The sequence below is a fragment of the Prosopis cineraria genome, unplaced genomic scaffold (assembly GCF_029017545.1).
Source record: "Prosopis cineraria cultivar Desert tree isolate PC_DT_omini unplaced genomic scaffold, ASM2901754v1 PC2038, whole genome shotgun sequence".
Classification (NCBI taxonomy): Eukaryota; Viridiplantae; Streptophyta; class Magnoliopsida; order Fabales; family Fabaceae; genus Prosopis; species Prosopis cineraria.
This window is the reverse complement of record NW_026557363.1, coordinates 1-13,072: the sequence shown is the minus strand read 5'-3', so window position 1 is coordinate 13,072 and position 13,072 is coordinate 1. Positions and strand designations below refer to the sequence as shown.

At 34.1% G+C, this 13,072-nt stretch overlaps 1 protein-coding gene across 1 annotated transcript; it reads right to left on the bottom strand.

Annotated features, from left to right (window-relative positions):
* Nucleotides 1-1,994: 1,994 nt before the first annotated feature.
* LOC129301310 (uncharacterized) lies at nucleotides 1,995-5,898 on the bottom strand. Its single transcript, XM_054939884.1, has 2 exons — nucleotides 4,214-5,898; nucleotides 1,995-2,149 (listed from the first exon to the last, which is right to left on the bottom strand). Exons 1-2 carry the CDS (start codon nucleotides 5,811-5,813, stop codon nucleotides 2,139-2,141), a joined length of 1,611 nt encoding a protein of 536 aa, XP_054795859.1. The 5' UTR covers nucleotides 5,814-5,898; the 3' UTR covers nucleotides 1,995-2,138.
* Nucleotides 5,899-13,072: the final 7,174 nt, after the last annotated feature.

Sequence of the window (13,072 nt, the reverse complement as noted above, 5' to 3'; positions counted from 1 at the left end):
AAACTTTCATGCATTATATAGCAAACTCACACACAATTACAATAAATAGTCAAACAAAGAAAATTATTCGATTACCTTAACCCTTCTAACACTAGAAAAATTACCTGTGGATTTCAACTACTATAACAACTTATCACAAGCTTCCTTTCTCAACTTATACATTCAATATGTCAATCTGAACACATTTGGCACAATTTAAACATTTAGTCCATTTTAACTAAAAACACATATTTACTACTTATGGCTATATTCGGTTGTAAATTCTTTTCCATTTATCCATTATAAGTCCATTACTACTCGATTGCTACTTTACATCACCTCAACCGGTCTTATTTCACTCTAATTAGATTTTCACCTTAAAATATCTATCTCTTAAGGCCAAATTGAACTTATGGGTTCAAAGCTCTACCGTTCAGCTTTAGACTAGTCACAAAGCCTTAATTTAACTCTCTAGAATCTTTTTATTACTATTGGGCAAGAATCAAACCCCTAAAATTTCACCAATTCAATTTCTCTATAACTCATTTTTAGAGAAATTTGTGTAGAATGGAAGATAAAGGTTATATGTAGCTTACCCGCTAAGTTATCAATTAGAAGCACATTCCAATGACTTAAAATAGCTAGCCCTAGAACATCAGCCCTTTTACTCTTCTCCTCTCGTGCATTTTTGATTTCTTACTTTTGAAAATCACTCAGATTTCATGATTTAAGGGGTCATTTTCTAGTCCATGTACTTGATAGGAAATTAGTCGCTTATCCTCAAAATTACACTAAAGCTAACCCTAATGCAATATAGGGCCAACCCTAGGTCATCTCCCAAGGAATGGTTTTAAGTCTAATTGAAAGTTATCTAGTGAAATAAATCAACCAAAGTTTGTAGGAATTTAGTTACCTGGCTAATTATCTAAACTAATTACCTAATGTGCAAGTAATTAAAATGCTAGTGAAAGTGAGTGAAATGAACTTCCTTTTTTACAATAATGGAACCCTAGAGATTAGTTGATTTTGGACTCATTATCTTCTCATGATTAGGCTAAGTTTAGCTTCCCTTTCCTCTTGACTAAAGCTGTCATGACTTAAGAAAATTATCCTAAGCCAATTAACCTAATTAGCTAACCTCCCTAGGTCTTAGATTAAAGTCCCTAGTTCAATTAACCAATTGGTGAAGACATTAGCCAAGTGATTCATTCAAAATCCTCTCTCAACAGCCATGGTCAAACACATAAATTGAGCAACCACAAGATTATGTCAAGCTACTCAACAACACAAGCATTAACACCACAAGATTATGCAATATTAACACAAGAAATTCACTAATTGAAAAACACAAGATTATGTGCCAAACAAAGAGTGGCAAAATTCAGTCATGGCTGTCCAAGGAAGAAATTAAATGAAACAATCCTCTCTCTTTACATCAACATCAAATTCAAATTAGAATTTATAAGCTAAGATGATTAAACCCTAGATTAAGGAATCTAACCATCTAGTAAAAAGAGAAGAGGATAGGAAACAAAAGAACTTAGCCAATTTGAAGCTCAAGACTCATCCTCCATCTTCATCTCTCTAGGATTCCACAAAGAAACTTAGCCAATCTTATCTTCAAGAACCCTAGTGATTGCTTGTGAAGGCCAAACTCCATAGCTCTTGAATGATGAAAATGAGCTTCAATCCTTGTGAAAATGGAAGGGATGGAACGAAAATGAAGAGAGGAGAAGAATGGTATGAGTTTTGTGGAGGTTTGGTGGCTGAAAATGGAGGTTAGGGTGCTGGAAAATGAAGAACAAAAGAGAGAAAATGAAGAACACTATGAACAAGAGAGAGAGAATGTGGAAGATGAATGAGATATGTGTTGGATCCCATTTGAGGCTTAAAATGGCGTGCTCCTTGGTGTCTCCCATCAGCTGAAGCTTAATTAAAATAAGAAAAAGAAATTAAAATGTAAATGGGAGCCTTGTCACACTTGCAAGGTGGCAACTTCCTATTGGTTTGTAGATGATTCCAATGTGTGCCTAATTTCCCATGTGTCATCCACATCATTTTAGCTGATTTAACCTCTCAAAATAATCATAATTCACGTGCAAACCATCAGCCATTGACCTCAAGGAGTGTTGACCTCAATTGCCCAATTGATGCACAAGTCACATGCCACCTATGTCACATAAATCACATAATTCAATTAAATACCATATGATATAATAAAATCTAATTCATGTCCAGAATTAAATTCATATTTAGAAGGGGAATTTATTAAATTAACCAAGTTTCAGGCTGCACAAAATTATATAAAAATTTTCACACAAAGGCAAACCAAAAACTAGGACAAACTAAGACACTTAAGAAAGTGTTGACTTTTTTATTTAATTACTCCCAAACTAAAATGAATTTTAAAAATATAATTTCACCATTCATCAACTGGACATAAAATGCACTTTGTCAATTTTTCTTGTACATTTTCTCAAAAGTTCATTTTTTGGACCAAAATGCCCCTAGTGCACTGATCTTAGAAACTTAGGCAAAGTTCCAAATCTAATGCAATGTGTGCACTTGAAGGTGATAAATAATTAATAAAATGGTCCTAATTGACAAATAAAAGTGGGTAACAAATGTGTTCTATCAATTCCCCCACACTTAGCTTTTGCACTCCGGGCAAAATCAAGTGAAAAAGGTCCCAAAAGAAACTATAAGACAAAGAAATAAGAGAAAAACATTGTTTCAAGTCACTAAAATACTAGCTCATGAACTTCTACAAATTATCAATCAATGTGGCAATAATTACGAAAGAATTATGCACATCACAAACAAACCGTTACCAAGAATCAATGTCAAAGAGTAAGCCTCTCTAGGTTAAGTGTTTGCTCTCATCACTCAAAGTGTATAAGGTATTAAATTTCACTCAAAATTTCTTAGGATAAACCCTACTATGAATTTGTAACCCTTCTACATCTCCATCACTAAATAGCACTTGCAATCAAGAATCAAATGGACTTTATTAGGTTGTGATATAGGTAATGAAAGGATGTCTAAGAAATGCATGTATATAAAAAAAAATAGGGTTAGCATCAAAATAATGCTAAATCAAGATATATCCCCTTAATATGCAAAGCATAACCTAACTCAATTGAGTGAACACCTTAACACAATGAGGATGGAAAGAAATGATAAGAAATAATAAAACAAATGGAATGGATGAGCTAGGCAACTTTTTATTTTTATTTTTATTTTTTTCTTTCTTTTCTTTTTTTTCTTCTTCTTTTTTTTTCTTTTTCTAGCAACTTTATTTCTTTTCTTTTTGACTATATTTTTTTTTCAAATCTATCTTTGTTGTTTTTTTTTTTTTGGTTGCCCCTAACTCTTTGAAAACAATGGAAGTAATGGATAGAGAAATGATAATAAGCATCCACTCATTTGATCTAGGACATGCAATGAATATTAAAAAGACATATAAAAGTGTAACATGCATTCCTTGGGGAAAAATAGGGTGAATATTTTTTTTTAAGAATCAAACCAAAGGCTCAAAGTGGCTAACAAAGGATAATAAATAATAATAGGTTGGCTATTTGGCTCTTGGCTATTTTTTATGAATGCCATCTCTCATCTCCTATCAAACAAGTGCAAGATATATGGTCTTAATTAAGAAGTGAAACAAATTCTAGAGGGTAACATCACTAAGGAATTAATCACACATGAGTGTTTAGCCTCTTCCATGAAAGGGTAATATGCCACTCTAATCCATTAATTCAAGGTAAAAGAATGTTCACTTCACACCTATTCAATCCTAAAAATTACCACATCTCAAGAATCAAAATATCCATTCAAGAGCTAGGTAATTAAGTAACCTCAAACAAAACAAAACAAAGCAATTTTTTTTATTTTTTTTTAATAAATTTTTTTTTTTGCAAAACCAAACAAACAAACAAACAAAAAACAAAACAAAATGTTTATTTCTCTCCCCCACACTTAAATCATGCATTGTCCTCAATGTATGTATAGACTAGTGATAAAATAAGGTGAGATCAATAATGAATGCATAACAAAAGTGTGGTCCAGAAATTTTTTTTTTTCAAACTAAAACACAAAACAAAGAAGTCAAATAAAACAAATAAACTCTAACTTTCCTACTAGGTTCATCTCCCCCACACTTGCAATTTACTCAATCAACAAATCAAAGCATAAAGCAAAGTAAAGTAAAAAGAAAGGGTGAAGAAGATACAACCTAGTTTAAATCTCCACAAGCTCTTGAAGTTGAAATTTTCATCTTTGAGGAGTAACATGAAGCTACTCATTATCATCTTCATTCCAAGCATCTTAGGTGGAGGCTCAAGATCAATTTGTAATGGCTCCAAGATGTATGGTGTAGAATTTTTCATAACTTTATGTGGTTGATCATCTTCATGGTTAGCCAAGGTCTCTTCCATTGCAATGATAAATCCTCTAAGTACATGGGGGTTCTTGGCCATATCATCATTTAGACCTATAAAATCAACAAAGAACCCTTCCTCAAGCATATTGGGTTCTAAAGAAGTGCACTCATGATTAATTTCACTCAAACATACATCATCAATTATTTTATCAAGTAAATGATTGCTACTATTTTCAAGCACAAATGAATTAATTTCTAAACAAATAGGGCATGGAGAATCATGTGAACAATCACAAGTGAATAGGAAATTAGAACAAGTACTATGAAACAAAGCCAACTCATCATCAAAATCATCAAGCATTAAATCAATATTATTCTCATTACTATTTGGCTTTGTAAAATCAATTCCTTGATTTTCAACCTCCTTGTCATCTTGAGTTATTTTCAATTCCTTGTTCAAATCCTTAGTAGGAGCTACAGCCTTTTCAAGTTGAGCAAGTTCCTCTTTGAAATCAAGAGATGGTTTGGCTACATTGCCTTGTTCACCTACAAAAGAAGGTAAACAACCTTTCTCAAGCACATCATGGTTAGAAGAAACAAGTGCATGTGCACTATTAACAATATCACAAGAAGGAATTGGAATTTCAAGCATACAAGATACATCATCGCCACCATCAACATCCATTTCATTTTCTTTATTCAAGCTAAGTGAAGAGTCAACACTTTCAATGATATTTGAATTTAAATCAAGAGAATTATCATGTGAACTCAAAGTGTTTTTCTCCCAAGGGTATACTTTTTCACAATATGATTCATGCTCAAACATCCAAGGTGATTCAACTATAATTTCTTCATCTACGTCATCATCATTTAAATCATTATGCTCATCATTAGATAAAGTCAAATGTGAAGAAGAATCAACCTCAATAGGAATAGGAGAAATTACCTCTTGAAGTAAGGGTTGGATTGACTCCTTCTCTTTTGGAGATTGAGTGGCTTGAGGTGTATTTATATTCTCAATAGCTTCATGAGCAACTTTTTGTGTGTCTTCAACTTGAAACATGTAATTTCTCTCTTGTGAGGCTTGGGCTACTCCATGTGGTTCACAATATCCTTTTAGAATAGGACAATCATAATAGAAGTGGGAGATAGCCTCACAATGCACACAATAAAATTTACCCCTTTGTGCATATAATTTTTCTAGATGCTCAATGTCAATGGATGGTGTACGCTCAACATGAGTGCTTAGATTGGATTCAAAACTCATGGGATTGAAAAATTCATAATTGTGACTTGGATGGAAATGATCATGATATGGGGGTGGATAATCAAAGTTATATTGTTGAAATTGATTATGGAAATGGGATGTATGGTCAATGTTAAGCGCTGGAAATGGATGGGAATGGATGTCAAATGAATGATGGAATGAATCATGATCATGAAACCAAGCCATAAAATGCAATGAAATTTATATCCACAAGCAATGATTCAAATTCAAGCTCAAAATGATGGAAAGACCAAGGAAGCTCAAATGATATGCCCTTTGCAAGTGTATGAGTGGAAATGCAAGCAAACAAAAATCAAGAGAAATTTTTTTTTTTTTTTTTCTATTAGAATTAAAAACAATAAAAATAAAAAAAATCAAAAACAACACCAAACAAGTAGAAAGAGAGTTAGAAATGCTCAATCAAGAAGCTTTGACAATTCTGGAATTTGCACAGTAGGCTTTTGGAGATAGTGAACTTGTGGATTTTTTAGCAGCCAATCCATATGAGAAATTCACCTGAAACTTTTATGAGATACACAAGAGATATTCAGAAAAATTATATAAAACTTTCAGATTACAAATCCCTCCCAATCGTTCCCAGAATTTTTCACAAGTTGGTCCACAGGTCTGGAGAAACAGGATTTCGTCCAGAAGACCTTCAGAGCTTCTAACAAACTTTCAAATAGGAAAATGGAAAAATTGAAGAAAATCCTAAACACAAGAAACAAATATAAGACAGTGATAAGAAAAATGAAACTCAAATCAATCAATTTGAACGCACAAAGAGGAAGATATGCTAACTCAAAGTTGAAACAGGGTTTTGGGAATCCTCTGTAATGGCTCCCTGGACCTTGTTAGATTGTAAAATTTCCACAGGACACTTCCCACGTCCAAAATTGACCAAACCAATTTTAAAGTGAAGCTAAGATATAGAGCTTTCAATGAAATAAATTTCAAGTTCAAATTCCCTCAGACTCATTCCCAGTTAATTTTTCAATTTCAGACAGAGACACTAGAAACAGAGTATTTTCAGCTCTACACCAAACCAACGAAAATTGCACTAATTTTTTTTTTTCAAAACAGAATAAAAACACTCAAAACACACAAAAAACACTAAACAAAACACAAAACACAATTTTTATAATTTTTCAAAAAATTTTCCAGGAACACTAAAAATGTAAATTAGGTACTAAACAACCTTAGAATTAAACTTAAACCATTCCCCGGCAACGGCGCCAAAATTTTGATAGGAAATTAGTCGCTTATCCTCAAAATTACACTAAAGCTAACCCTAATGCAATATAGGGCCAACCCTAGGTCATCTCCCAAGGAATGGTTTTAAGTCTAATTGAAAGTTATCTAGTGAAATAAATCAACCAAAGTTTGTAGGAATTTAGTTATCTAGCTAATTATCTAAACTAATTACCTAATGTGCAAGTAATTAAAATGCTAGTGAAAGTGAGTGAAATGAACTTCCCTTTTTACAATAATGGAACCCTAGAGATTAGTTGATTTTGGACTCATTATCTTCTCATGATTAGGCTAAGTTTAGCTTCCCTTTCCTCTTGACTAAAGCTGTCATGACTTAAGAAAATTATCCTAAGCCAATTAACCTAATTAGCTAACCTCCCTAGGTCTTAGATTAAAGTCCCTAGTTCAATTAACCAATTGGTGAAGACATTAGCCAAGTGATTCATTCAAAATCCTCTCTCAACAGCCATGGTCAAACACATAAATTGAGCAACCACAAGATTATGTCAAGCTACTCAACAACACAAGCATTAACACCACAAGATTATGCAATATTAACACAAGAAATTCACTAATTGAAAAACACAAGATTATGTGCCAAACAAAGAGTGGCAAAATTCAGTCATGGCTGTCCAAGGAAGAAATTAAATGAAACAATCCTCTCTCTTTACATCAACATCAAATTCAAATTAGAATTTATAAGCTAAGATGATTAAACCCTAGATTAAGGAATCTAACCATCTAGTAAAAAGAGAAGAGGATAGGAAACAAAAGAACTTAGCCAATTTGAAGCTCAAGACTCATCCTCCATCTTCATCTCTCTAGGATTCCACAAAGAAACTTAGCCAATCTTCATCTTCAAGAACCCTAGTGATTGCTTGTGAAGGCCAAACTCCATAGCTCTTGAATGATGAAAATGAGCTTCAATCCTTGTGAAAATGGAAGGGATGGAACGAAAATGAAGAGAGGAGAAGAATGGTATGAGTTTTGTGGAGGTTTGGTGGCTGAAAATGGAGGTTAGGGTGCTGGAAAATGAAGAACAAAAGAGAGAAAATGAAGAACACTATGAACAAGAGAGAGAGAATGTGGAAGATGAATGAGATATGTGTTGGATCCCATTTGGGCTTAAAATGGCGTGCTCCTTGGTGTCTCCCATCAGCTGAAGCTTAATTAAAATAAGGAAAAAGAAATTAAAATGTAAATGGGAGCCTTGTCACACTTGCAAGGTGGCAACTTCCTATTGGTTTGTAGATGATTCCAATGTGTGCCTAATTTCCCATGTGTCATCCACATCATTTTAGCTGATTTAACCTCTCAAAATAATCATAATTCACGTGCAAACCATCAGCCATTGACCTCAAGGAGTGTTGACCTCAATTGCCCAATTGATGCACAAGTCACATGCCACCTATGTCACATAAATCACATAATTCAATTAAATACCATATGATATAATAAAATCTAATTCATGTCCAGAATTAAATTCATATTTAGAAGGGGGAATTTATTAAATTAACCAAGTTTCAGGCTGCACAAAATTATATAAAAATTTTCACACAAAGGCAAACCAAAAACTAGGACAAACTAAGACACTTAAGAAAGTGTTGACTTTTTTATTTAATTACTCCCAAACTAAAATGAATTTTAAAAATATAATTTCACCATTCATCAACTGGACATAAAATGCACTTTGTCAATTTTTCTTGTACATTTTCTCAAAAGTTCATTTTTTGGACCAAAATGCCCCTAGTGCACTGATCTTAGAAACTTAGGCAAAGTTCCAAATCTAATGCAATGTGTGCACTTGAAGGTGATAAATAATTAATAAAATGGTCCTAATTGACAAATAAAAGTGGGTAACAAATGTGTTCTATCAGTACTGCAGCGCATGTAGTACAAACCACGGCGTGTGGTATAGTGAGAAGAATTCTCACTACACGCACTTGCTTTAATTTGAAACACAATCCTTTCACCCGTATCTATTCATACAACATCCCAATGAGTTAAATCATCACATAACCTTTCAAATATCTAATCTGACACTAATTACTACTTTACCCTCAATTGTCAACTAACCATTGGATTAAGAAATTTAGGATATTACAAAAAACTATCTGCCTCGAAGCTTTAAAAGCTCCCATAGAGAAAGAAGTATTCTTAACTTTGATATTATCAATCTCCTAATTAATCCTGCCCAAGACTTCAGCATTCATTAGAGGAAAATCACAAGGCTACTAGAAGTGAGATATCATTAAGTGGTCTTTGGCATAAAGCTCTTTGTAGAAGTCACAAGCCATTATTTTCATAATACCTTGGTCATAAACCCAAACATCATTTTCATCCTTGAGGGCCATAATCCTATTCTTCTTTCTCTTAAGGACAGTAGAAGCATGAAAGAATTTAGTATTTCTATCACCTTATTTGAGCCAATTACATATGGACTTTTGGAACCACTGGAGCTCTTCTTGAACATTGAGCTTGTGATACTGATTCCATATGTTTTTCTCTAGTTTGTATAGTCCATTCTTGTCATTAATCCATTAGGCTTGATCAATATCTTCTAGTCTTCTTATTAGCTCTCTTTTCTTCTTAAGGATATTATTCTAATGAGATTTATTCTAGTGAGTGACATTGTTACTGAAGCAATCAACCCCCATAAGCCAATCCTTATCTCTTTAAGAGTTAGCCATAACAAAATTAAAACCATCTTTAGTGACCAAGCAACTTGATATGAGAATGTTTGGCCTGTGTACGATTAAGAGAGTCATACCATCAGAAATGACAAGCAGGTGATGGTCTGACTTAAATCTTAGGGAATGAAAATTTTTAGACTAAGGATAAGTCAAAATCCAATTAGGATTACTAAAAGCCTAGTCTAGTTTTTCCTAAATGCCATCCTTTTTCTAGGTGTAATTGTTCCCAATAATTGAAATTTTGATTGAATTAGCATGATGAACACATTCCCTAAATTGCTTAAGAGTAATCAAAATAGGATCACTACCACCAAATTTAACATAAGGATGAAGGAAAGAATTAAAATCACCTAAGAACACCCAATTCACATCTAAATCATCACTATGCCCACCAAAGACTCCTAAAGAGATTTATGTTTAATGTAATTAGTCTCCCTATAAACAAAAAGTAGTGAACACATTGTTGCTTGTAGAGACATTAGTGATTTTACTATGAAGTAATTGAACATTTGACCAAAGATAGTCTACTATGAACTCTTAATCATTCCAAAGTACCCAAATACCACTTGTGAAACTTGTGGCTTCCACTCTAAGCTAATTATGAAAACCCAACTTCCTAACCACCCTATTTGGCTTTGTGCCACTAATATGAGTTTCAAGTAAACACAAAATATCAATTTTTTATGAAAAATCCCAAACAAGATGGGAAAAACTAACCATAAGACCTAGCACCACGACAATTTCAAGAGGCTATAATAATTAAAAACAATGATTAAGAAAAACAAGGAGATAATAGCTACTCACCTATTAATAGATGTCTCTTGATCCAAAGTGGGAGCTCAACATGATCAACTTTACCAGTCTTCAAATGATAATTACTCGTACGAGAAGAAGAAAAAGGAACAATAGCTAACGAAAGGTCAGGTAGATCAGGATCAAAATTATTACCACTTCTCATAATTCCATTATCGTGATATTGGCTAACACGATCAGAAGGAGGTAGGAGAATCCTTGTCTTTATCTTCTCTAAGGAAGGTGATAGATTGGTCGTGGACATGATTGGCACCTTATGATCTAAGTCACCCTTAACAGAGTGTGTATTCTTTGCCCATTGGGCTTAGAGTTTCTAGAGTTATTCTTGCTTACTTGTGTAGGCCTACTAGAAGAGCAAGGATGATGACTAAGCCTACTTTGGGCTTTCCCTTTGATCAAGTTGAAATTCTCTTTCCCTCTCAACCCATAAGAAGGCTTCCCCTTTCTGTATTCTTTTCCCCTATAATTATACTTCAAGCCCCTAACTATGAGTTTGTTTTATTTAAAACCCTCCTTTCTGGAGCCCTTTCCAACTCCCTTTCCTTTGTGTCAGCTTTACCATTCCCTTTCTTAGAGTTAAGGTCTTGCTCAGTATATGAAACCCTATTATTTTTTCATTCGTGAAAATGGCAAACCTTGATTGAGACACTTTGACTTCAATTCCTCTATCAGTGTGATATTTTCCCCTTATATCTTGTAGGTTCCTTAAAGTTCTCATATTGAGGAAATCAAGGACTACTTTGCCAGGGTTTTAACATCCAAGGCCCAAAAATGGTGTCACTCATCAAAATATTTTTGCCAGTTGATTTTTTCAACATAAAGGGTGCCTAAGTTTCAGACGCATGTTCTCTGTCATTTTGGGAAGGACCACAACACCATAGGTAGTTTTTATGTCTATGACCAAACCTTCCACATGTAAAACAGATCATCTGCAAGCTTTCGTGTGCGACATTAAACACTTTACCAATAGCTATAACAAAAGGAATAAGTTTCTTCTACAAATCTAGCTCCACACAAATTCTAGCTAATCTCTCACTTTCCACCCTTGACTGTTTTGACATGAAATCTTCAAGAATGTTTAAAATCCACCTTGATGGCTCAGCCAATACGGTCCCATAGCCTAGAAATAAAATACCTGTTGTAATAGTACAATGGAATATCAAATATTCCTACCCACACAGCAATACATCCTTGAAAGTTGTGATATAAATTAAAGTCAGGAGACCATCTCTTCACCAGAAGACAATGCCCTTGAATGACCTAAGGGCTACCATAGAGAACCTTCTTATATTGTTCAGTCCACCCTTCCTTTTCCTTAAAGCTAACAACAAAATAGTTGTTGGGAAGATCCACAACTTTCATATCTAGTATATTCCTCAATTTACCTAGCCACTTTTTCATCTGATACTGGTTAAAATGCTTACCCAATATAGTGACTACTAACAGGTTATTCCATGGCTTGCACCACTCATTGTATTCTTCTTGATTTATAGGCACCTTTAGATATATTTCCATTAGTTTCTCAACTTCCTTAGATGGCTTAGAGAGTTTCCAAAAAATTTCCTCTTGTTTCATGGACGCATTGTCCTCATCCATTTCCATACCATAATAATCATTTTCCACCCCATTAAAATCAAGCAAAGAGCTTTTGTAAGATAGTACCTTCTTTTTCCTATATTATTTTGTCTTTCATGGTGTCAGTTGATGTTAAAAACCACCCGTTTGATGTTTATTGCCTCTCCTTTATTTGCTCTATCAACCAAAATGTCATTTGAAATAAGGTCTTTCTCTTAATCCGTAGGCCCTTTTCTCTTCTTTGTAAGATTTTTTTATGGGCATTCTCCATTCGAAGGCCAATTTAGAAAAACTTTCTAGTGCCTCATCCCCTTGATGAAAAGGAAATTCAAGTTGCACAAATCCCAAGAGAGAGAGAAAAACTCACCACACCATGCAAAATCTTTTTAAAAATATCTTATATCTTATAAAGCTTGTGTACTGTTCACTGTTATACTATTTACCTACAGTGTATTTACTTTAATAGCCTCATCTGATAACTGTATCTCATAGTATTTTCTCTTAAATACCCTTTCTAATGTGGGTCCCATTGTTTGGTTTTAATTTTTTGTTTATTTAAAAAAATGTCAGCTAGTCTTCCCCCTTGCCTTCCAGATCATTCCATCCCTCGCAAAAAGTCACTGCCCTCTCACCCACTCAACCTCAGTGCCACTGCCGATCAAAATTCCCCTTATCCTCGTCGCACCGTCTCTCTGTCTTCACTCCTCCTCCGATTGAGCTTCTCTTCGACTTCGTCCACCTCACGGCCTCAAACCCATCTTCTTCGTCTTCCCTTTCTCCAACGTCACAACGTTCTCTTCGTATCCCTTTTCCTCCGCCATCAACTCTCCAAAACCCAAAGTTCTCTCTTTCTCTCTCTTGCTCGAGGCCAAACCAGCAAATGGAATAGGAAGCTAGTGGTGCTTCATGGGTAGAAGCAGGTTTGTAGGTTTGGTCTTTATTCTTCAAGGTATAAATTTTAAATAAATTTTAAAATTAGTTATGGATTGTGCAGTTATCTTGTGGCAAAAAGAAATCGTCACTGATCTAATACTGGCGATTATTTTCCCTCATTTATTAATTTTTTTCTTGGATTTATCTTTACCGGTGAAGTAGTGAATGGGTGAGCAGCCA